This window comes from Lissotriton vulgaris, unplaced genomic scaffold (assembly GCF_964263255.1).
Source record: "Lissotriton vulgaris unplaced genomic scaffold, aLisVul1.2 SCAFFOLD_2040, whole genome shotgun sequence".
NCBI classification, from domain to species: Eukaryota; Metazoa; Chordata; class Amphibia; order Caudata; family Salamandridae; genus Lissotriton; species Lissotriton vulgaris.
The window spans coordinates 206,395-233,118 of NW_028252333.1; the positions used below are offsets into that span (position 1 = coordinate 206,395).

Genomic DNA, 26,724 nt, shown 5'->3' on the forward strand with positions numbered 1-26,724 from the left:
TACAGTGATTTGCCATTGGTGAGCGTTTTGGATGATGGGTTCAGAGTATCTACAGTGCTCCCGGAGCAGAAGTTGGAGTCAACAGACTCTGGTCTAGCAGTTTTTCCATTCATCGAGGCACCCATTAGGGTTGTTCGTTGTCACCGCTCCTTTTTGCGCTTTACGTGGAAGCTCTAGCACAGAGATTGTGGGACAACTTGACCGCATTTGGCATCCCATTCAGTGCTAATAACCATTTGATCAGTTTATATGCTGACAATGTCATCTTCACAGTAACGCAACCCTTGACCTCTCTTTCAGCTATTATTACAGAATTACAGACCTTTGGGGCGATCTCGAGCTTTCGTGTGAACATACAAAAATCCAAAATCTTCAACCTCACAGTAACCCGTGAAACTGAAAGCGCACTGAAGATGCAGTTTGATTTTCAATGGGTTACTGAAGGCCTTCCATATCTCGGCCTAGCCTTGATGCGAAGTCTCTCCAAAACCGCAGCGGCAAACTATGAATCTTTGATCGCCCAAACCCACAAAGATGTGGCAAACTGGCAATGGTTGCCGCTTTTGTGGCTTGGCCGAATCGTAGCTGTGAAAATAACCTTTCTTCCCCGGGCTCTCTATATATTTCAGACACTCACATTGACCCCATCACCTGGAGCGATCCGCACACTTCAGCAAGATATTGAAAACTTCATCTGGGGAGGTAAAAAACCTAGACTCCAGAGACAACTCCTGCACCGAACAAAGCAGGAGGGTGGGTTGGCAGTGCCTACACTGTTAAGATACTACTAAGCAGCTCAACTCCGTTATATCTTAGAATGGAATCGCCCACTCACGGAGAAACATTGGGTATTCATGGATCAAGCTGTAGCGGACTCCCACATACGGAGGGCGGCATGGCTGCCTCGTTGTTACAGGGCTGGGGGCCTATACTCCTCGCCAGTGACATGTCCGACTCTTAAAGTGTGTGATACAGTTAGGGTTACAGAAGACTTGACTGCGTTTTCATCACCCATGACTCCCCTAAATGCTAACCCGGACTTCCCGCCTGGCCTGACAGAAAGCAGCTCCCAACATTGGAAAGAAGGAGGCTATAAACGTATGGGCCATCTCTTTGATCTAGATGGACTGATTACATTTGACCAACTCAAGACTGACTATTCCTTGATAGAAGTAGACTGGTTCTCATATGCACAATTGTGTCACTTGGTATTGAGGCCTGATGTACACACTGGTGCAAGCCGACCGATGACCCAGTTTGAGAAATGGCTATTCTTCAAGGCGGATGATAAGAGGCTATCTCGGAGATTTATGCTTACTTGACTAAGGTTGGAATATGTCGCAAAAACCCTGACCAGAAGCAATGGGAGGTAGAAATAGGTATATCCATTACAGATATAGAATGGGAGGACAACTTTTATAGAATCCATTACATGGCACAAACTATGGGGTACACTGAAATGGCATACAAGATAATCTCTTATTGGTACTATACACCAGACTGCATCCAGAAATGGAATGAGAAGTTCTCAGGGACTGCTGACGAGGATGTGAAAATCCAGGGACCTTGCTGCATCTGCTATGGCACTGTCCAAGGTTAACTAGACACTGGGGACAGATCCTTGATGACATTGATACTGCCTTTACCACCACCATTCCCCAATTCCCAGCCTATACTGTCTTAGGGCTTCCAAATGCACTGACATTTCCACTTCGCCCCATTCACGGGAGGCAGAGAGCCCTTGCACTGAACACAGCTAACCGGGTTATATTATCATCCTGGGGCACAGGCAGATCACCCGACCACAGATTGTGGCTGCACCAACTGTGGCTCCTTCTAGGCATGGAATGACTGTCCTTGGCAGTTGCAACCAACAACTTCTCCCACGTGGCATTGTGGGCCCCATTCATCTCAATTCTCACCAACAAATTCAGAGAGCTATCATGTCCATCATATCTTCATATCCTAAGACTGATCCCGGAATCCCCATGCTCTGAGGATTAAGGGGTGTTAATGGCAGACTAGCCGGGAGGGCATTGAAGGAGGGACATACAGGGTGTGCACACATCTCCTGAAATTGGACTTGCTTGGAAAGGAAGTAGGAGAGAGGTGGGAAAGGACATTTTTATTTTTGTAATTCTTTAAATCTGTTGTTCCATGCTGTTCTTCTTTGTTAGCAAAACAGTCCTTTTGATGTAACATACCTAATCGCAAACAGTATTCTATTGTGTAGATTAAACATGGCCAGACCGAGTGGGTTGTAGGCAGCTAGCTGTGTTAACAATGTCCTTGACATATATCGTATATATGCCCGGACGGGGTTGTAGGCGGCATGCTGTGTACAAGAAGTATGGACTTTGACAAAAATAAAAAGATTTCATCCTAAAATTGTTCCCTCTTTAACCGCCTTTGTAAAATCCTCTAGAATGGAAGGATTGATTTTGTGTTTTATAGGAAGATGTGTTAGCATCCATGGAGGTACTTTTGGAGCCTCTCCTATAAAATGAGCTGTGTAAGGAACCTCTGTGAGAGGGTGACTTTAGTGCCCCTATAGCAGGGGTCTCCAACCTTTTCTGTAGTGAGAGCTACTTATGATCAGTGAAAATCATCATGAGCTAGTAAAGGCTGAGCAACTCGAACATTGTTCCCAGAGTCCCCTCCACACCCGCTTAATTGACTAAAGGGCCTCAACGGAGAAAGAGATAACATTTAGTGTACGCAATGCACAACATGAAACCAGAAAAGTTTGCATTAGTCCTGGCTTCCCTCTTCAAAAAATTGTTTGATCCTGAGCTCTGCAGTCACCAGCTAAGTAGACTACAATCGTAAGAAATTATAAGGCTCTGCATAGCTGTGCAAAGCTACCAGCATACTGAAAACAAACTGCACGTATGTCTCTCATAACTTGCCATCCACCACACTACTATGTCCCATAACATAGTAAATGCACTGTGGTGGTCATCACACATTACATGGAAACATGTCTCATATATCACATTTCTTAAATGACCTAGCATGCAGACCATGTAGGTAAGAGCTTCAGTGCCCCACTGAGGGGTAGTACATGATATATAAATTCTGCAATATGAATATTTTGTTACACCATACCTTCTTTTTCCTTATTATCAGACATGATGGCACCTTGATATGCTTGAATTCAGGGTGTACACTGTGCACTATACAAAAAATCTCTCTGGACAAACTCATGCTGCTCCATATACTTATAACCTATGCAAGATGTATGGAACACAACTTGCCTCTTACTTCATTAACATATCATCCATGACTGTTTCATGTTTAAAAACTATCACTTCTACAAATGGCTCTGGATATAATCTGATGCTCTGATTAAGTTGTTCTACATGTTGGAGAAAAGAAAGTTGTGATTTTTTTTTCAAAAGACGGCATGTTTGTATGACTTTTGTGTCGTTTTTTGCAATATTTAAAAATTTATGTTTGAGCAAGGAAGGGGTCATATACCTAATCTTAGTTATGCCTCAGCTTCCACTGTTTGACTCATGTCTCCACTTGCCCTGTTTATTGGCTGTATTTACAACTGGCAAATACAGCCACTGTGGGAGTGAGGTACTTTTTATTTTAATGAGATCAATTGAAACTAACGTGTTACGCCTTATGTTAAGTGCCTTAAAATGAACAGTTCATTTCAAATATCTCCCGTTATTTAATTAAATTGAAGCAGCGTTTTATAGGGGTTCTTAAAAAATAAATAAAGTACCTCCTGCAAGTTGTCCCTATGCACAAACCGGAGCCAAGAACTTAATTTTACGTTTCTCTCATTATTCCATTGAAATGTAATGAAAAGAAACGTAACATGATATTCCTGTCTTCTTTTTGTGGCCAGGAACATCCTGCATTGCCAGGATGTTTGAAAGCAGTAGCTGCTACAAGTGTGAGTTTGGAACAAAGTGAAGGAATAGTGATGGGATACCCTTTGAAGGTATATGTACCTCATTCAGTGGAAATTCTTCTCACTACGACCAAAACACAGTTCCTTGCCAATAACAGGGTGACGAAGTATGAAAAAGTAATTCTGGGTGCAGATAATATGACAATAGCGCAATGTGTAAATATTATTCAATCTACTTTGTTACCTGATCCATGGATGTGGAGGTGAGAAATGAAGTTGATCATAAGTGTCTGGATGTTCTTGAGTATTGTACCAAACCAAGACCTGACATTAAGGATGAGTTGTTTGTCTTGACCTCGGTCGAGGCAACACTTCCCCGGCAGCTCCGCCGGATGCACATCGCCCCAGCAGCAGAGTTCGAGCCTTGCGCCCGACTCTGCCACAGGTTCTGCCTCATTTTGGGACATCACGCTGACAAGTGCTGTGTATAAATTGTGTATTACTGTGTTTGTGTTTTAAATCCCACAGGTCTCTGCTCTTTCATTTACTTAGTGCTTCACGCATCCCGCCCTCAAGCTCAATCGCCCTCCCCACATAGCCCCACACCCCTACCAGGCTCCCGCCCGCCTCCTCCTCTATCCCATCCCCCTCCCCTTCATTACAGCGACCACTGCGGGGGAGCGAGTTTGTTTGTCCTGACCTCGGTCGAGGCAACATTTCCCCGGCAGCTCTGCCAGATGTGCATCGCCACAGCGGCCCTGGTAGCTCTGCCGCAGGTTCTGCCTCATTTTGGGACATCGCGCTGACAAGCGCTGTGTATAAATGTTGTATTACTGTGTTTGTGTTTTAAATTCCACAGGTCTCTGCTCTTCATTTACTTAGCGATTCACACCTCCCACCCTCAAGCTCTGTCACCCTCCCCACATAGCTCTGCGACCCTACCAAGCTCCCGCCCGCCTCCTCCTCAATCCTGCCCCCTCTTCTTTATTACGGCGACCAATGTGTGGTCGCGCTGCTGGCGCGCGGAGAGCGCGCCAAAGGCAAGCCCATCTGCGCTCGTCCGCGCTGACCCACCCCGTGCCAGGAATCCTGGCTCCCCGGGTATCCACCGCTACACCTTCGCCAGCCTCCTCACACTCAGACCCAGCCTCCACGAGCACTGCGCATGAGCCTCTCCCGACAACACAGAAGAAGCCTTCTCTTGCGCCCACTGCCGAAGCACCCTCTCCATAGAAACCATGCCGTAGCCAGAAACGCAGCACCTGCCGCCAAAACATCCAACACCATCAACTGCATCCTTCTCAACGTACGGTCCCTTCACCAACACGCCATAGAGATATGGGACTTACTCGACACTCCCACCCCTGACGTTGCCTTCTTCACCGAGACCTGGACAAACGCAAGCTCCGGACCAGACATCGCCACAGCTATACCCGACGACTACAAGCTCAAGAGATTAGACCGCCCAAACTGCCCGGAAGGAGGCCTTGCCATCGCACACAAAGCCTCCCTTCAAATCTCCACCACCAGACCTAGCAGCACTCTTCTCTACATAGAACACCTCCACTTCCAGATCCAAACCAACCTCAGAATTACACTACAGGGCAAACTCATCTACAGACAGCCAGGACCTCGCGCTCAACGCACTACCACCATCACAGAACTCGCCGCTTCCCACGCCATCACCTCGACGAACTACATTCTGCTCGGGGACCTAAATTTCCACCTCGAGAACCGCCATGACCCCGACTCCCACACGCTACTTGAAAATCTCGCCAACCTTGGACTCAAGCAACTGGTAAACACTCCCTATCACATTGCAGGACACACCCTGGACCCCATCTTCATGGGAGGATAAAACATCCGGGTTACCAACACCACCCGGCACTCCTGGACAGACCACCAGTGCATCATTTTCACTTTCACATCCAGCACCGCACCCAAACAAGCCCTGCGCCCGCCTCAACAGAACTGGAGTAAGGTCACTGAAGACCTTCTCAATCCCACCGTCCTCCACGACCCCCCGTCAGCCACCGCTGACACCAATGCCGCTGCCAAAGAACTTCATCGGTGGATCGGGAGCTGCGCCGACACACTAACCCTTCTCTGACAGACAAGCACCAAACGCCCTCCTAAGGCTGCCAGGTTCACCACCAAACTCCTAGAGGCCAGGCGTACCTGCAGGCACCTCGAGAAAAAGTGGAGGAACCAGAAGACTACTGAAGCCCACACCGACCACAAAGTAGCCATGAAGAACTACCACCAGCTGAAAAGGGACACAAAAAGAATCTTCATCAGGGAAAAAATCAACGCCAACGCAGCCAACACAAAGGAACTCTTCAACGTCATCAAGCATCTCACACCCTCCCAGGATCTCTGCAACAAGCTCAGCACCTTCTTCCACCAGAAGATCATGACCCTTTACGACAACTTCAACGAACCAATGACTGCCTTCACCCCTACAGCCACTACCACCGCCAAACCCACCATCACCACCTGGAACCCCGCATCCATCGAACTTGTCCCCACCACCATGAAGAAAACTCAGTCAGGAGCCCAGACGGACCCCTGCCCCCCTCACATCTTCCACAGAGCCTCTACGGCCATTGTTCTCGACCTAGCCCGCACCATCAACTCCTCCCTGGCCTCCCCCTGGACTGGAAACGGGCAGAAGTGAAGCCCCTCCTCAAAAAACCTTCGGCCGACCCTATCGACCTCAAGAACTACCGACCCATCTCCCTCCTCCCCTTCGCTGCCAAGGTCACAGAAAGGCTTGTGAACGCCCAGCTGACAACCTTCATTGAAGATAACTGCATCCTGGACCCCTCCCAATCCGGATTCCACAGCAACCATAGTACCGAGACAGCCCTGATCGCCGCCACCGACGACATCCGGATGTTGCTCAACCAGAGCCACACCACAGCCCTCATCCTCCTGGACCTCTTCCCATCCTTCAACACCATCTCTCACCGCACACTAACCAGCAGGCTCCCTGATGCAGGAATTCAGGGAGACGCCCTCAACTGGATCCGATCCTTACTCTCCGAGAGAGCACAGAGGGTCATGCTCCCCCCTTCCTCTCGGAACCCACCAACATCATCTGCGGGGTCCCACAAGGATCTTCTCTGAGCCCTACTCTTTTTAACATTTACATGACACCCATCGCCACCATTGTCAGGCAGCACGGCCTCAGCATCGTGTCCTACGTTTACGACACCCAGCTCATCCTCTCCCTCACCAGCAACCGAGAGGACACTAGACTCAGATTCCAGGAAAGAAGGAAAAATGTGGCCGCATGGATGAAAGACAGCTGCCTCAAACTCAACTCCGCCAAAACCGAGGTTCTTATCTTCGGACCACGCCTCCCTGCATGGAACGACTCCTGGTGGCCTTCCGCCCTCGAGCGCCCACCAACCCCTACGGACCACGCTCGGAACCTTGGCATAATCCTCGACTTCTCCCTCTCCATGAACCGCCAAATCAACGCCATCTCCTCTGGATCACTGGCATAATATCGACTACAAAAATAAGAACAGAAACCTGTGTCCCAGTTCCTGAGGCGGAAGCCGGGAACTGGAGGTACTTTGCTATTTTAAAAATTACTTTTTCGTGTGGTGTCACAATATTGCTCTTCTGTTTTTAAACAAAACAAATACTTCATACCTCGTAGCGCTCGCTCTCCCTCTTCGCGCACAGCTGATGTCAATAGCTGTTGGCGCCATTCTTTGCGCTATCAGCCTGCCGCCGCCATCCCCACCGGCGTGCACGCTGACTCCGCCCCCTTCTTAGGCCACGCCCCCGACCTTGCTATAAATACCGCTGATCCAATTGCGGTGTTTAGAAACCTGTGTCCCAGTTCCTGAGGCGGAAGCCGGGAACTGGAGGTACTTTGCTATTTTAAAAATTACTTTTTCGTGTGGTGTCACAATATTGCTCTTCTGTTTTTAAACAAAACAAATACTTCATACCTCGTAGCGCTCGCTCTCCCTCTTCGCGCACAGCTGATGTCAATAGCTGTTGGCGCCATTCTTTGCGCTATCAGCCTGCCGCCGCCATCCCCACCGGTGTGCACGCTGACTCCGCCCCCTTCTTAGGCCACGCCCCCCGACCTTGCTATAAATACCGCTGATCCAATTGCGGTGTTTAGAAACCTGTGTCCCAGTTCCTGAGGCGGAAGCCGGGAACTGGAGGTACTTTGCTATTTTAAAAATTACTTTTTCGTGTGGTGTCACAATATTGCTCTTCTGTTTTTAAACAAAACAAATACTTCATACCTCGTAGCGCTCGCTCTCCCTCTTCGCGCACAGCTGATGTCAATAGCTGTTGGCGCCATTCTTTGCGCTATCAGCCTGCCGCCGCCATCCCCACCGGCGTGCACGCTGACTCCGCCCCCTTCTTAGGCCACGCCCCCCGACCTTGCTATAAATACCGCTGATCCAATTGCGGTGTTTAGAAACCTGTGTCCCAGTTCCTGAGGCGGAAGCCGGGAACTGAAGGTACTTTGCTATTTTAAAAATTACTTTTTCGTGTGGTGTCACAATATTGCTCTTCTGTTTTTAAACAAAACAAATACTTCATACCTCGTAGCGCTCGCTCTCCCTCTTCGCGCACAGCTGATGTCAATAGCTGTTGGCGCCATTCTTTGCGCTATCAGCCTGCCGCCGCCATCCCCACCGGCGTGCACGCTGACTCCGCCCCCTTCTTAGGCCACGCCCCCGACCTTGCTATAAATACCGCTGATCCAATTGCGGTGTTTAGAAACCTGTGTCCCAGTTCCTGAGGCGGAAGCCGGGAACTGGAGGTACTTTGCTATTTTAAAAATTACTTTTTCGTGTGGTGTCACAATATTGCTCTTCTGTTTTTAAACAAAACAAATACTTCATACCTCGTAGCGCTCGCTCTCCCTCTTCGCGCACAGCTGATGTCAATAGCTGTTGGCGCCATTCTTTGTGCTATCAGCCTGCCGCCGCCATCCCCACCGGCGTGCACGCTGACTCCGCCCCCTTCTTAGGCCACGCCCCCCGACCTTGCTATAAATACCGCTGATCCAATTGCGGTGTTTAGAAACCTGTGTCCCAGTTCCTGAGGCGGAAGCCGGGAACTGGAGGTACTTTGCTATTTTAAAAATTACTTTTTCGTGTGGTGTCACAATATTGCTCTTCTGTTTTTAAACAAAACAAATACTTCATACCTCGTAGCGCTCGCTCTCCCTCTTCGCGCACAGCTGATGTCAATAGCTGTTGGCGCCATTCTTTGCGCTATCAGCCTGCCGCCGCCATCCCCACCGGCGTGCACGCTGACTCCGCCCCCTTCTTAGGCCACGCCCCCCGACCTTGCTATAAATACCGCTGATCCAATTGCGGTGTTTAGAAACCTGTGTCCCAGTTCCTGAGGCGGAAGCCGGGAACTGGAGGTACTTTGCTATTTTAAAAATTACTTTTTCGTGTGGTGTCACAATATTGCTCTTCTGTTTTTAAACAAAACAAATACTTCATACCTCGTAGCGCTCGCTCTCCCTCTTCGCGCACAGCTGATGTCAATAGCTGTTGGCGCCATTCTTTGCGCTATCAGCCTGCCGCCGCCATCCCCACCGGCGTGCACGCTGACTCCGCCCCCTTCTTAGGCCACGCCCCCGACCTTGCTATAAATACCGCTGATCCAATTGCGGTGTTTAGAAACCTGTGTCCCAGTTCCTGAGGCGGAAGCCGGGAACTGGAGGTACTTTGCTATTTTAAAAATTACTTTTTCGTGTGGTGTCACAATATTGCTCTTCTGTTTTTAAACAAAACAAATACTTCATACCTCGTAGCGCTCGCGCTCCCTCTTCGCGCACAGCTGATGTCAATAGCTGTTGGCGCCATTCTTTGCGCTATCAGCCTGCCGCCGCCATCCCCACCGGCGTGCACGCTGACTCCGCCCCCTTCTTAGGCCACGCCCCCCGACCTTGCTATAAATACCGCTGATCCAATTGCGGTGTTTAGAAACCTGTGTCCCAGTTCCTGAGGCGGAAGCCGGGAACTGGAGGTACTTTGCTATTTTAAAAATTACTTTTTCGTGTGGTGTCACAATATTGCTCTTCTGTTTTTAAACAAAACAAATACTTCATACCTCGTAGCGCTCGCTCTCCCTCTTCGCGCACAGCTGATGTCAATAGCTGTTGGCGCCATTCTTTGCGCTATCAGCCTGCCACCGCCATCCCCACCGGCGTGCACGCTTACTCCGCCCCCTTCTTAGGCCACGCCCCCCGACCTTGCTATAAATACCGCTGATCCAATTGCGGTGTTTAGAAACCTGTGTCCCAGTTCCTGAGGCGGAAGCCGGGAACTGGAGGTACTTTGCTATTTTAAAAATTACTTTTTCGTGTGGTGTCACAATATTGCTCTTCTGTTTTTAAACAAAACAAATACTTCATACCTCGTAGCGCTCGCTCTCCCTCTTCGCGCACAGCTGATGTCAATAGCTGTTGGCGCCATTCTTTGCGCTATCAGCCTGCCGCCGCCATCCCCACCGGCGTGCACGCTGACTCCGCCCCCTTCTTAGGCCACGCCCCCGACCTTGCTATAAATACCGCTGATCCAATTGCGGTGTTTAGAAACCTGTGTCCCAGTTCCTGAGGCGGAAGCCGGGAACTGGAGGTACTTTGCTATTTTAAAAATTACTTTTTCGTGTGGTGTCACAATATTGCTCTTCTGTTTTTAAACAAAACAAATACTTCATACCTCGTAGTGCTCGCTCTCCCTCTTCGCGCACAGCTGATGTCAATAGCTGTTGGCGCCATTCGTTGCGCTATCAGCCTGCCGCCGCCATCCCCACCGGCATGCACGCTGACTCCGCCCCCTTCTTAGGCCACGCCCCCCGATCTTGCTATAAATACCGCTGATCCAATTGCGGTCTTTAGAAACCTGTGTCCCAGTTCCTGAGGCGGAAGCCGGGAACTGGAGGTACTTTGCTATTTTAAAAATTACTTTTTCGTGTGGTGTCACAATATTGCTCTTCTGTTTTTAAACAAAACAAATACTTCATACCTCGTAGCGCTCGCTCTCCCTCTTCGCGCACAGCTGATGTCAATAGCTGTTGGCGCCATTCTTTGCGCTATCAGCCTGCCGCCGCCATCCCCACCGGCGTGCACGCTGACTCCGCCCCCTTCTTAGGCCACACCCCCTCTGTCTCCTATAAATGTGCCTGCACAGGACGCGCAGCGGACGAGCGCAGCGGGAGCGCCGTTTGCGCGCCGAAGGTGCGCCTATGGCAAGCCCGTCTGCGCCCGTCCGCGCCAAGACCGCGCCAGGCGCAGGAACCCCTGCCCAAAATCCTCTAACCATCAGGTATGCTCCCAACGACCTCCTTAAACTCCGAGGCAGATCTGACTGCCCCTGCAAGCTTGATCTCTCTAAAGTATTCGGTTCCACCAGCTGTAACAAATGTCGTTGGATACTCAACTTCGTCACCAAACAGCCAACCGCCCCCAACCGACCTCACTTTACAGGGGGTCTGATAAATGCCAGGTCGATGTGTAAACATAGTCAGGATATTCACGACCTCATTATCGACCATGACCTGGATTGTCTCTTGATCACCGAGACCTGGCTTACTGAAGACAGTAACCCTGACATAGCCATCGCCCTACCCCCTGGCTACTCCTTTCACAGACAGGACAGACAGAAAGGTAGAGGAGGAGGTGTTGCATTCATCCTGAGGAACTCTTTTAGCTGCCACACATTCTGCCTCGACCCCCTCACTGATGCAGAGGGATTAGGTTTCTCCATCAAACTTAGCCAAACCCTTTCCTTCTCAGGTGGTTTGATCTACCGCCCACCCGGCAATGCTGCAAAATTCCTTGACTCCCTTAATGACGCACTCGGGCACTTTCTACTCCGCTACCCACATTTCACCCTCCTGGGCGACTTTAACCTGCATCTCGAAACATCTGTCGACCCCCTCACCAGAAATTTTCTGCAGACAATGGATATTTTCAATCTACAACAAAGCGTCAAGCTGCCTACTCATTCTCTTGGCCACACCTTGGATGGTGTCTGTTCCAATTTCCCGTCCATTTCCACCTTGTCCCCCATACCCCAAATTTGGACTGATCACTGTCTTATCCCTTTTCACATCTTCAGTGTTCTCCCTCCTACCTGCAAAAAACGTACTCGCCAACACATTCACTCCATCAATTGGAAAACTGTCCAGAAAAGTCTTATTTCTCATCCCTTTTTCCCTTCCAATGCCCACCCTTCCTCCGGTAACATCGATAAAGATGCAGTCTGTTTCAACAACTGGCTCTCCCAAGAAATCTCAAAACGATGCCCACCTAATAATAAAGACAATCCCCTCAAGAAAACAAAAATTAAAGCCCCCTGGTACACGCCTGACCTAACAGCCGCACACCTACTCTGCAGGAAAGCGGAACGCAAATGGCGTAGAACCTACGACAATGACGATCGTAACAACTACATTTTACAGAGGAAAAATTATCTTTCAACCATTAAATGAGCAAAAAGAACTTACTATGTAAACGCCATTAAAGAGGCTAGTCAAAAACAAAAAACCCTCTTTTCCATAGTAAAATCTTTCACCAAACCAAAAGCTCTTCAACCAGAAATCCCCCCTTCCCAAGAGCTGTGTGACAAGATTTCCGACTATTTTGAGGAAAAAATCAGATCCATTCATAAAAACTTTCCCCCTCCCCCTCCTGTGTACTCAATCTCGGATTTAGACCAATCTTGCCCGACTGCAAACAGTCTCAAACACTTTACCCCGGTGACCCTTACTCAGACCAGAGAGGCGATCCTTTCATGCAAATCAGGCTCCCCTTCTGACCCTTGCCCCCCCAAGATCCTCCACATCATCATTGATGAAATAAACCCCATCATTAATGAAATAGTCAATCTTTCCCTCACAACTGGCTCTGTTCCCCTCCCTTGGAAAAAAGGTGTGGTTAAACCTCTTATGAAAAAGGCAAACAAACCCCCCTCTGATTTGACTAACCTCCGTCCCATCACCCTGCTACCTTCGCTGGGCAAAATAACCGAACAGTTAGTCCACAAGGAGCTCAAGTCTTTTCTTGATACCCACAATCTACTTCACCCCCAACAATCCGGTTTCCGGTCTAAACACTCTACCGAAACCGCCCTGATCGAACTGACCGATACCATCAAAATCCTCCAAGATCAAAGGAAGAAGGCCATTCTGATCCTTCTTGACCTCACGGCAGCATTCGATACTATTTCCCACTCCATTCTGCTTAACAGACTTAAGGACGTTGGCGTTACAAACTCGGCCCTAGCCTGGATCAGTTCCTTTCTCAGCGACAGGTTTCAAACTGTCTCACTGGGCCCTTTCCAATCGAAAGAGAAAAAGGTCTTCTGTGGAGTCCCCCAGGGCTCCATTCTAAGTCCCCTCCTTTTCAATATATATCTCATCCCTCTGCTTACCCTTATTGAATCGTTCGGCATAACTGTCACGTCTTATGCCGACGATACGCAGCTTGTCATCCCTCTCGACGATAATTCCAACACGGCCAAACTCAATCTTAAGCGCTGCCTTACAGCGGTCTTTCAATGGATGGACGCCAACCACCTCCGCTGCAACTCGAATAAAACCGAGATCTTGCCCATTGGAAAGAATGCATCTTTCTGCCCCGCCCTGTGGTGGCCTGATAATTCTGCTGCCCCACCTCAGACAGTTTCATCGGCCAGAAACCTCGGAGTTATTTTTGATTCCGACCTCTCTTTCGATATCCACGTCGCGACCGTAGCAGGTAAATGCTTTGGCATTATAAAGTCCTTGAGAAAGTTCTTTGACTTCCTCCCGCTTGACTCCAGAAAGACCATTGCGGTAGCCCTTATACTCTCTCGAGTGGACTACTGTAACGGCCTTCTGGCAGGGACCAAAAAGTCCACCCGATTGAAACTCCAAAGTGTCCTGCACACTGCTGCGCGTCTTGTCCTTAAACTCCCACGCAAATCCTCAATCACCACTGCTCTTAAATCCTTACATTGGCTCCCCTTGCACAAGAGAATACTCTTTAAAATTCTCATTGTAGCCTTCCGAGCCTTCAACAAATCCGGTCCTTCCTACTTGTCGAGACGCTTCCCCCACTACACCCCGGGCCGCACTCTCAGATCCTCACAAGAAAACCTCATGACCCCCTCTAAATTCAACCTGAAGTCTAAAGGGGGAAAAACACTCAGTACCCTGGCTATTAGAGCCTGGAACAGCATGCCAAGGCATCTCAGACTTCAGACGCTTGAGAAGCCGTTTAGGAAGCACCTCAAAACGTGGATTTTTAATCTCTCTGATGATTGGACTAAAGCAGCCATTTAGCCCCCCACTTCCCTCCCTGTGATCTGGTCCCAGGTTTCACAGCGCCAAGATGCTCCCTCCGGAGCGAACGTCTGCGCTCTAGAAATACCTATCCAAATATCCAAATATCCAAAAATATAGGCATTTAAAATATCGACTCCAAAATATCAACTACAAAAATATCGAAGTCCTATCTACAAACAGGTAAGTACAAAAATATCGAATCAAAAATATCGTTTAAAAAAATGTACTTTGTAAAAATATCGAATTTATTAAAAGTAATGTAAAATTAAAAAACATATTTAAAAAAAATAACTAAAATAAACTTAAAAATACTTAAATAACCTTAAAATTATTAAATAATTAATTTAAGTTATAAAAAAAATAATAAAATTTTATTTGTTAAAACATATATATATATATTAACATAATATTATTAAAAAATATACAATATTATTACCGTAGCATAGCAAGAGGGTAAAAATTACTATTCCGACTCCAAAGAGTTCAACAGTAGGGAAAGCATTGGATAGCATAGGGGTAACAATTACTATTCCCAATCCAAAGAGTGCAACAGTAGGGAAAGCGTTGGATAGCGTATGGGTAAAAATTACTATTCCCACTCCAGTGGGTGCAACAGTAGGGAAAGCGTTGGATAGCGTAGGGGTAAAAATTACTATTCCCACTCCGGTGAGTACAACAGTAGGGAAAGCGTTGGATAGTGTAGAGGTAAAAATTACTATTCCCACTCCAGTGGGTGCAACAGTAGGGAAAGTGTTGGATAGCGTAGGGGTAAAAATTACTATTCCCACTCCAGTGAGTGCAACAGTAGGGAAAGCGTTGGATAGCGTAGGGGTAAAAATTACTATTCCCACTCCAAAGAGTGCAACAGTAGGGAAAGCGTTGGATAGCGTAGGGGTTAAACTTACTATTCCCAATCCAGAGAGTGCAACAGTAGGGAAAGCATTGGATAGCGTAGGGGTTAAAATAATATTCCCACTCCAAAGAGTGCAACAGTAGGGAATGTGTTGGATAGCGTAGGGGTAAACATTACTATTCCCACTCCAGAGAGTGCAACAGTAGGGAAAGTAAATACTTCATATATTATTTAAAATAATATTAATTAATGTCTATAAAAAATTAATTAAAGTAATTACCAATTTAATATAATATAATAATTAATCAATTAAAATTACAAATTAAAATTAATTATTACAATTAGTTACCTAGCAATACAAATTAATTACATATTAACAATTAATTAATTAACAATTAAAAATAAAAATTAATTAACAATTAATTCAAATTAAATACAATTAAATACATTGAAAAATTTAATTAATTATAAATAAATTACTTCCCACCCTATTCCCCTATAAACCCACAACCCCCTACAGAAAATAAATTAGTAAAATTAACATAATTATCAATTAATCAATTAAATAAAATTAATTGGCAATTACAATTTAATTAATTACCCATAAAAAAATTAATTATCAATTAATTCTAAATAAATACCAATAAATAATTTTACATATTTAATTAATTATAAATAAATTACTTCCCACTCAATTTCCCTTTAAACCCACAACCCGCTACAGAAAAAAAATTGTAAAATTAACATAATTAGCAATTAATCAATTAATTAAAATTAATTGCCAATTAAAATTTAATTAATTACCAAATATAAATTAATTAACAAATAATTAAAAATGAATACCAATAAATAAATTTACATATTTAATTAATTATAATTAAATTACTTCCCACCCTATTCCCCTATAAACCCACAAACCGCTACAGAGTTAAATTACGCAAAAATAAAAAAATTCATTAATTAAAATAAATTATAACATAAATACACACTTTTCACACTTATAATAACATAAACAACACTATAAAAAATTTGATATTATTAAAAATTCGATAATTTTATTTAACCTATATTATATACTTCGATATTTTAACTTTCTATATTTTTAACATTCGATATTACATTACTTACCTTAAAAACGATATTTTGTCCATTCTATATTTTAAACTCGATATTATGTCCATTCGATATTTTGACTGTTTACCATCTCCTCCACCAGTTTCAACTGCCTCCGGATCCTACGCAAGACTTTCAAGTGGATCCCCCAAGACTGCAGAAAGACTGCCACCCACGCACTCATCACTAGCAGGCTCGACTACGGCAACACTCTCTACGCGGGAATCAACAAATCCCTACTGCGCAAACTCCAAACCATCCAAAACGCAGCCGCCAGACTCATCCTAGGGATCCCACGCCACGAACCCATGACCCCACACCAGCGAGAACTCCACTGGCTCCCCGTCGAAAAGAGGGTCACCTACAAACTACTCACCCACGCCTACAAATCCCTCAACAACAGCAGACCCAAGTACCTCAACGACCGAATGAGCTTCCACGCACCCAAGACAAACCTCCGCTCAGCCGACCTCGCCCTAGCAGAGGTCCCCCATATCCACTGAAGCAGAGCTGGAGGGAGAGCTTTCTCCTACACCGCAGTCACAGCATGGAACACCCTCCCAGTAGAAACAAGACACTCACCAACCCTGCAGACCTTCAGAAGGGCTCTCAAGACCTGGCTTTTCGACTGACCGTAGCAGCCCAGCTTTTTTCCCTCCCCCAGCACCTTGAGACCCTCACGGGTAAGTAGCACGCTTTACCAACCCCTGATTGATTGAGCCATTGCCTGAATCTGATTATGTAATGTTTGTAGATGCTTCATGCCTGAGACAAGACGAGGGTGCTCTGAGTGTTACATATGCCGTATGTACAGTGGTGGATGTTCTGGAAGCATCTTGTCTGAAAGGAATTTGTTCTGCTCTAATTGCAGAGTTGATTGCTTTGATTCGAGCATGTGAACTGGGAAAAGAAATAAGAGTCACCATAGTGACTGACAGTCAGTATGGTTTTGGGGTTGTCCATGATTATTGTCAACTGTGGTCCCAAAGAGGTTATTTAACTTCTGCAGGATCACCCATCAGAAATGCTGAGTTTGTGAAAATGCTGATTGATGCAATTCAGTTACCTGAGAAAATTGTTGTTGTAAAATGTGCAGCTCACAAGAAAGGAGATGATTATGTCACCAGAGGCAACCGCTTTGTTGACTCTATTGCTAAGTACTGTACTAAAAATCTTGCATCTATAAATCATGACAGAAAAGCTGAACATGTTTCAAGTCCTTTAATGCTAACCACAGTAGTTGAGACTTGGCAGCAGGTAAAACAGATGCAGGAAGAAGCAAGTGAGGAAGAAAAGGACATTTGGTTGGAATCAGGGCGGAACATCCTTTAGAACGCAAATTTTACCACGCAGTGCCTTTACAACGCGGTATTTACAACGCAAACCATTTACAACGCATTGCGCGAGGGGGCGCTCTAGGATAGGGAATAAGTTTAATTTACTATCCAACACCTTCCCTAGTGTCCACGGGGACTGGTGTTGGAATAGTAAATTAAACTTTTCACTATCCAGCACCTCAAAGCGCTATGCGTTGTAAAGGTTTGCGATGTAAAAACCGCGTTGTAAAGGCATGCGTGGTAAAAGCATGCGTTGTAATGTCATACATCCGGAATCAGGATGTAGACAAAGAGAAGAGGATGAAATTTGGGTTTGTAAAGATGAAAGGTCAGTAATGCCTGATAGCATGATCTCTAATATGGCCCGAATGTACCCTGGTCCAACCCATATTGGGAGGGATGCAATGATCAGGATGTTTAGACAGACATGGTACAATCCCAAGTTCAGGATGATTGCTGAGAGCCTTTGTCAGCGATGTCTTGTTTGCCAACAGATAAACCCAAGAAGAAAAACAGTTGTGAGTTTGGGAACCATAGGACGAGAGGGAGGTCCATTTACACAAATGCAATTAGACTTTGTCGAGTTGCCACCCTGTAAATCGGCTTTGATATGTACTCGTGATTGTTTGTCTATTTTCCCGGTGGGTGGAGGCCTTCCCTACCAGAAGGAATGATGGAGTGACTGTTGCAAAACTATTATTAAGAGAAATCATTCCCCGCTTTGGTTTCCCAGTAACAATTGAGAGTGACAGTGGGACTCATTTTCATAATGAGTTAATGCAGATGAGTTGTGAAGCACTGGACATTCATCAGAAATTACATTGTGCTTACAGACCAGGTGCTTCTGGGGTAGTTGAGCAAGTAAACGGAACCATAAAGAACAGAATTGCAAAAATGCGTTTGGCCACTGGACTAACATGGCCTGATGCTTTGCCACTTGTTCTGATGACCCTAAGGAGCATACCTGATAAAAAGACAGGATTGAGTCCACATGAGATTCTGATGGGAAGAGTGATGAGACAAGCATTTGTGCCAGTTGATAAACTATTGACTATTAATGATGATATCATACTGGATTACTGCAAAAACCTGTCTGACGTGGTAACTTCTGTGTTCCATCAGGTGGGAACTGAGGCAAACTCGAAAGAGAAAAATCCAGCTCATGATCTAGTCCCTGGAGATTGAGTTCTAGTAAAAGTACACAGAAGAAGAAACTGCCTAGTTCCTTGTTGGCAGAGGCCCAGACAAGTCATTCTGGTTAGCATGATTGCAGTTAAGTGCGCTGGTGGAAAGAGATGAGTGCATGCCAGCCACACCATCCGTGTGCCTAAGCCTGAAATTCCACAGGACGAAGCAGAAAGCACAACTGACTCAGATTCCGAAGGTTAACCAGATAAAAATCCAGATACTGAAGCTCGACCTGTTCGTCGACATCTGGAAATATCAGATGCAAGCTCTGCGTCTGAAGGAGAAAGTGAATTCATTAAAATACCAAATTCTGAAGATCGACCTGAAAGTCGAGATTTGATAAGGTCTGATACCAGTGTGGACAGTGACCAAAGTAAAGACAAAACTGGTAGTCAGATAAGTACTGAAGGACAGTCTAAAAGCTCTGAAAGCAGGATCAGAAATCTTGAAACTGGTGAAAAGGAAATAACTCACAATAAAGATGAACTTCCAAGTACCAGCTATGGAGAGGTTCCTAACAGAGTGAAAGAACTGACCAAAGAGAAAACAGATTCAGTGAAGAAAACAGACATTATAAAGTTCACCATAAAGGATACTTATGAGAAATCTGAAAGTGAGTCTGATGACAGTGAGGATGAAACTCAATTGAAGAGAAGCTCAAGAAAGAGAGTTCAGAGAGTGGAATGTAGCACTGTCGAACCTGAAACCAAGAAACCACGTAAAGGAGATAATTGGCCTAAGGAAAATGATGGACTGAGATTCAAACTGGTTAACAAAGCTAAAATCCAAGAAGATCAAGTAAACGAAATAACCAGTCAAAAGGAGTTGTTGGGAGAAAAGATAGAGATTGGCAAAGGCCAAAAAGAGTAAGAAGACCAAATCAAAAATACAAGTCACCTGAATGGTCATGTATCGCTTTGCCTCCAATAAGGGAAGTAAATAGCAGTCAAGAAAATTTGAATTATCAAAGTGGAGAAAAAGAAAGGGAGTGAATTGAAACTCAAGAGAGAGGAAAAGGAGTACCTAAACTGGGAAACCAAAGAGAGAGAAAGGTGAAGGAACAATATTATTGATTTTATTGATGATAAGGAGACTTTAAGTGCAAAAATATTTGAAAGAGACAATATAAAGACAGAAAAGATTGTGGAAAACGCAGTGTAAAACAAAAAATGGCTACTTATGATGTAACAAGATCGAAATGTACTATTCTTAGAAAATAGTGTAATGTGGTTAATATGTGCAGGGTTATTGATGTTGGTATGGTTGATATTAGCTATTGTAATTCCTTTTAGGCCAAATTTTGAAAAAGCCAAGGCAAATGAGAGTATGAGAGAAAAGGCCTATGATGAGTCAAAGAGTGAAATAATACATATGTATAAACCTGAAGTACATCAAGATAATTCAATAAGCGACTATTCCAAGGATACATTTTCGAAGTTATTGTCTGAATATGTGAGAACTATGGACGCCAGCGACTGTTATGTCTGTGTGAAATTACCAGCATCTGTATCAGAGGGTGTGACATACCACCACCTTCCATTAACATATTAGGTTACATGTAGTGTGTTAGCTAGTTTGTTTTATAAAACAGGTAAATTAGAGTATTATTATTCAAATTCTGATGATGTTTTTGCAAAATTGAAAGTTGTGGTTGAATTGAATCAAATCAAATCTGCAAAGGTTTTTGGAGAATATTTTTGGGAAACACAAGAACTGACCCATGACTATGCGTTCAAACATAATTTTACTTGTAAAATGAGAAATGAGGAGAAAGCCTTTTTGGACACGGTAGAGTAAAGGAGAAATCAATATAAGAGAAAGGAAAAAGCACAGAAATCTAAATCTACAATGTGGACATTTGAGTATGATAATATAGAGGGACATAATGTGAATGTGACTATAAATATAGATACACTGCTATTAGGGAAACTAGGGGGCCCATTTTAGATGTCGGGTGGATTGCCCCGGCCAGGCTGGTGGTGGCTACCACCAGCCTGGCGGGCGCAATTCGCCCGACATCCGCATTCAAATTCCCCCGCCATATTAGTATGGCGGGGGGACCTCGGCGGACGGAAAGACCGTCCTCCACTTTTCCGCCCCGGTCGACTTGCTGAGAGCACCGCCCGCCACAATGCTAAAAATATAGGATGAACCCGCCAAAGTGGCGGACACATCCTAATACCCCCAGCGGGACCCCCGCCCTTATGGTGGGCGGTCCCGATTACCGATGGGATGGCGGGCGGACTAAGTCCGCCCGTCATCCTAATGGACCCCTATGTATACGAAGAGACAACACAGTGTATGATAATTATTTTGTGGGGGCGAGTCAATGTAAAGATACATATATTATGAAAGGGGGTTGGGGATTTAAAGGAGGTGATGATCCAATTTTCCCTGGCATATACTTTTTATGTGGGAACAAAGCTTATTACAGATTGTCTGATCATTGGTATGGGTCCTGCTTTGTAGACCTGGTCTTTCCTAAAATTTCCCATGAAGATAAAGGAACTAATGGAATTCACGAAATAGGTAAACCTTTAAGTCGTAGAAGAAGGGACAGTATGATATAAATAATAGGTGATGTTTTTGGAGCATTGATACCAGCAGTGGGTATATCTTTTAATGGAAACAGAATTCGGAAGTTGTCAACGATAGTAGATCGTTTATCAACAGATACTGCAGGGGGATTTTTAATGGTAACACAGAAATGGTGGCTATGAGAGCTATGGTGATCCAAAATCGACTTGCTCTTGATATAAGTTTGGCAAAAAAGGGAGGAGTCTGTGGAATTTTGAAGGTACAGCACTGTTGTACCTATATTCCTGATAAAAGTCAAAACATTGAAAGAAATCTTACAAACCTTACAGAATTGCATAAAGAAATTATACCACTGGAGGTTGATGGTGCTCTTGAGAAACTTGGTAGAAGTTTTTCATCTGTTAAGAAATGGTTTTATGAAATAGGTAGATCAATAATAGGGAAAGTATTAATTCCAGTAACCCTAATAATAGTGATATTTTTAGTCTTAAGATTAGGTTGTAAACTTAGAAAAAGAAGAAATCTTAAAAAGTCTATATAAAAAGAATTTGAAGAAAAACAATAAAGAGAACGTGAAAAGGGGGACATTGAAATGGAAGAGTTTAAAGAGAAACTTTATCAAGACATAAAGAAAATAGAAGATACCAGAGTATAACCCATATTAATTAAAAAAGAATTTGAAACATGTTTTGAAAATGTTATGAAAATTTTGGGTGTTATTTGGTGATAAACCACCAAAGGGGGGAGTCGATGGAGCGAGGGTGAAAACTAAATATTTTGTATACCCCTTGTGAAGTTGCCTTCCCATAACTGTAATATGTATTAATCGTGTGGTATTAAATTTAACCAACGTAGAATAGAAAGCACACACACACACAAATACACATGGGAAACTAATATGCTTGTGTTGCAACCCATAATCCATTAATTATATGAAATCGTCTTACTAATATAGTGCGGAAATGCTATAATATAATGAAAGGCTATGCATGAATGCCTCCTAAATGTATAATTGTGGCAGAAATGATGGAGAATGGTAAGAAAACAATGCATATTTGTGGCTTTACAGGTAGGTAATCACTAACAGAGTGAATATAGAAGGGGGGGGGGTAAACAGAAGGGTTTTACTTCAAAATCTAACGTTTAATTGTGTTTGTTTCTATAATAGTTCCAGTTATGGCCCATTCACTATTAGGGAAACTATGTATACGAAGAGACAACACTGTGTATGATAATTATTTTGTGGGGACGAGTCAATGTGAAGATACACATATTATAAAAGGGGGTTGGGGATTTAAAGGAGAAGATGATCCAATTTTCCCTGGCATATACTTTTTATGTGGGAACAAAGCTTATTACAGATTGCCTAATCATTGGTATGGGTCCTGCTATGTAGGCCTGGTCTTTCCTGAAATGTTCCATGAGGATAGAGGAACTAACAGAATTCACTAAATAGGTAAACCTTTAAGTCGTAGAAGACGGGAAAGTATGATAGAAATAATAGGTGATATTTTTGGAGAATTGATACCAGCAGTGGGTCTATCTTTTAATGCAAACAGAATTCGGAAGTTGTCAACGATAGTAGATCGTTTATCAACAGATACTGCAGGGGGATGTTTAATGGTAAACACAGAAATGGTGGCTATGAGAGCTATGGTGATGCAAAATCTACTTGCTCTTGATATAATTTTGTCAAAAGAGGGAGGAGTCTGTGGAATTCTGAAGGTACAGCACTGTTGTACCTATATTCCTGATAAAAGTCAAAACATTGAAAGATATCTTACAAACCTTACAGAATTGCATAAAGAAATTATGCCACTGGAGGTTGATGGTGTTCTTGAGTAACTTGGTAGAGGTTTTTCAGCTGTTAAGAAATGGTTTTATGAAATAGGTAGATCAATAATAGGGAAAGTATTAATTCCAGTAACCCTAATAATAGTGATATTTTTAGTCTTAAGATTAGGTTGTAAACTTAGAAAAAGAGAAAATCTTAAAAAGTCTTTAAAAAGAGAATTTGAAGAAAGACAAGAAAGAGAACGTGAAAAGGGGGACATTAAAATGGAAGAATTTAAAGAGAAACTTTATCAAGACAGAAAGAAAATAGAAGATACCAGAGTATAACTCATACTAATTGAAAAATAATTTGAAACATGTTTTAAAAATCTTATGAAAATTTTGGGTGTTATTTGGTGATAAACCACCAAAGGGGGAAGTTGATGGAGCGAGGGTGAAAACAAAATTGTTTGTATACCCCTCGTGAAGTTGCCTTCCCATAATATGTATTCATCGTGTGGTTTTAAACTTAACCAACGTAGAATAGAAAGCACACACACAAATACACGTGGGAAACTAATATGCTTGTGTTGCAACCTGTAATCCATTAATTATGTGAAACCGTCTTACTAATATAGTGCGGAAATGCTATAATCTAATGAAAGGCTATGCATGAATGCTTCCTAAATGTATAATTGTGGCAGAAATGATTAAGACTGGTAAGAAAACAATGCATAATTGTGGCTTTACAGCTAGGTAACCACTAACAGGGTGAATATAGAATGGGGGGAGGTAAACAGAAGGGTTTACTTCAAAATCTAATGTTTAATTGTGTTTGTTTCTATAATAGTTCCTGTTATGGCCCATGCAGCCTAGTAAAACATGGAGGGTTTGTGGGACTTCAAATGAGTGTTCTTCCATGCATGCGCGACTGTGCTCGAGAGATGCGCAAGCGGCCTGTGCCTGTGTCGCTGATGTCAAGGTCAGCGTGGCCTGAAGAGCAGAATGGTGCCAAGTTAAAGATGTCTGAGCCTGGGAAATTATACGAAAGTGACAAGTTAAAGGACAAGGGTGAAGGAGTGTAATGATGAACAATCGGAACCTTATTGTGTATGGAGCCAGGACTAGGCGGAAATATGGACAATGAGGAAATGAGGTTATCCTCATCCACCCCTTGAACGGACCAATGAGAATTGAAAGTGGACACTAAAAGTTTCAAATTTTAGATAGATAGTTAGGAAAAAGGATATAAAAGAGGTCGTTTGGAGGAGAAGAAGGGAGCGTGCTTTTGAATTCTTTTTCGCACCACTGCATGCTGTCGGACATTGATTTTTCCTTGGTGCAAAGACTTTGACATTTTCTTGACTTTAACTTTTGATGGGAGGTGAACATCGAGAAAGAATAGAGAGGCCGTTTTTGGGAACTCGTCCGCTTTAAACCTCATTGCCGAGAAAATTGGTAATACGTTTTTGACTTATTTTTCTGAACTATTCTGCTAATAAATGTAAAATGTTTGACTTTAACTTCTGTTTCTTTAGGTGAATTTATAGAAATGTTTAATGGTATTCGAACTTAAAAGGTTAAATAAATAAGGTCATGCTAGGAGATTAAATCTTTAACCCCTTCGATGCTGATGACGATAGATTAAATAGATGAAGAATGATACTCCGCTGTTCCAGCAGCTCATCCTCTAATTTTTCACTGATCTTGGGTGCAGGGTGATTTGTGTTAATGAGTGACTTGCGGTGTTATGGGCCCCACCAACGAGTAAAGTGTGATTGCTCCTTGGATATATAGTGATGGTTTGGAGGTTTGGTTTAGAGCAGCGCTGGATCACACCCAACAGGTCTCTCCCAGGCCACCAAGTCAGGCTCAGCTTGCAATAACAAGTAGGTGACTCTATGGAACTTGACAAGCTCATAATACTGTGAAGCAGACTACCTCCATGTCAGGATCCGAACAGAAGCAAGTCAAAACCAGTCTAGGAGACCAAAATATCCAATGCTTTCTGGTCCGTTTCCTACTCTATCCTTGTGGAGTTGGCGTCAGCGAGTAGCTCAACTGAGGGCTACTTAGGTTGGTTGGTTCCTGGTTGAGCCGTTATGTTCCGGCGGTCAGCGTTCTAGCTTCCAGCTGACTGTCGGCCATTTCGTGCGCTCGCGCTTCCAGCACTGCGCACTTCAACTGTCGTTTTCTGTCGGACGGATGTTCTTTTCTGTGGTTCGTCCTTGTTCCCGAAATATTCTGAGTTTGACCCTACCAATTAGTGCGGGGTTCTGACCTACCCTTACCCCCTCCTGTTCTGTCTTTTGAGACCTTCTGTCTCCTTGTATTCTGTGACGGATTCCGTATCCTGAGGTGCTACTGCGCCTTTTTCCGTTTCCCTGTCTCTTCTGATTCTGGAGCGGAAGCCGAGCCAGTATCCAGTTGACCCAGTCAGAAGATCTTCTCGCTTCTGTTTGCTGAGCGAAATCCAGAGGGTCGTCTATGCGGAGAGTATCCAGCATCTCGTCAAAACCACAAGTAGGAGGTTTCCATTGTGTACCAATTTGAGAGTTTAAGTCTGTGAAAGCAACTCGAGAGACTATTGCAAAGACTGTATTTGCGTGTTGCCAAAAGCCTTTACTGAAAATACCAGTGAGTCAATTTGCGAGTAAAGGTTATGACCAACACTGTCCTGGAATTAATATCTTTCACTGAATGAATGCTGGTAGGCTAGTAGTTCAGTGAGAAAGGTAATGCAAATCAGTGGGCACACAGGTTTCTGGCATGTCAATCTCAAATCTCAAATCCCATCTCTGATTGAAGTAAGCAACATTTGCTTGAAAAGAGTGTCAACTTTGTCAAATGTATTTTGTGACTATGGATGCCCTGAATTATTAAAGTTTTCAACTTTTGGAAACCCTTCTAGACACATACAAGTCGATCTTTGTTATCGAAAGATTGCTGGAAAAAGTCTGAAAGATTCATGGGCATGAAGGATGCATTAATCATTATTGTATATGATTCTGGAGACTTACCATATGCAGCTGGCAGTTGTTAGCACCCATCTGTGAGAAATAAGAACGCCTCCACACCTGTGAGCTCGATATTGCCTAACATTGACCAGCCAGGGCCACTCCCCGGGCTGAACACCGCCATCACTGATGTTCAGCATCAAATGACTTCCACACACTATAAAAGAGACAACAATTTAAATCACTTACAGTAGTAATCCTCAACAGAATCCTCACTGATACAATCAAACAAACAAGTTACTTACTTTTGGTAACATTCTTTCTCGTTCATTCATTATCTAACCACAGATTTCTCACCTTTAGCATACTACCAGTGTGGATCTGGAGAATTCTTCAGCAATACTTCCATCCGCCAACGGGTGGCGCCATGTGGGTCCACAGTGACTCAGTACCCCATTAGTAATGATGGATCAGAACCCCATATCTTTGCCACCTCTGTGTGCTGACATCAATTTGACTGTACCCCTAGACAGACACAGGGCACTTCTATCAAACTGAGGGTGACATGTTCTGAATACTAGTGTGAAACCTTATTACGATGTTCAGTAGTCCCCTCCACATAATGAGAAGGAGAAAGGGTAGTGAGGACGAGGGTGAGCAGTAAATAATCTGTGGTTAAATAGAGTATGCACCAAAAAGAGCAATACTGAATGTGTGCATCTTGTTCTGCTCAAACATATTTCTAATAGCAGATATCTCACCTGTAGA

General features: G+C 44.2%; 1 protein-coding gene across 1 annotated transcript in view; it reads right to left on the reverse strand.

The window, feature by feature from the left end:
- LOC147662587 (tryptase-like) overlaps window positions 1–26,724 on the reverse strand; it is a gene marked incomplete at its 5' end in the record, with an annotated part of 402,238 nt that overhangs the window by 146,193 nt on the left and 229,321 nt on the right. The window contains one exon of the mRNA XM_086951062.1: window positions 26,020–26,173. Coding sequence (XP_086807188.1) covers window positions 26,020–26,173 — 154 coding nt within the window. The remainder of the gene's footprint in view (window positions 1–26,019; window positions 26,174–26,724) is intronic.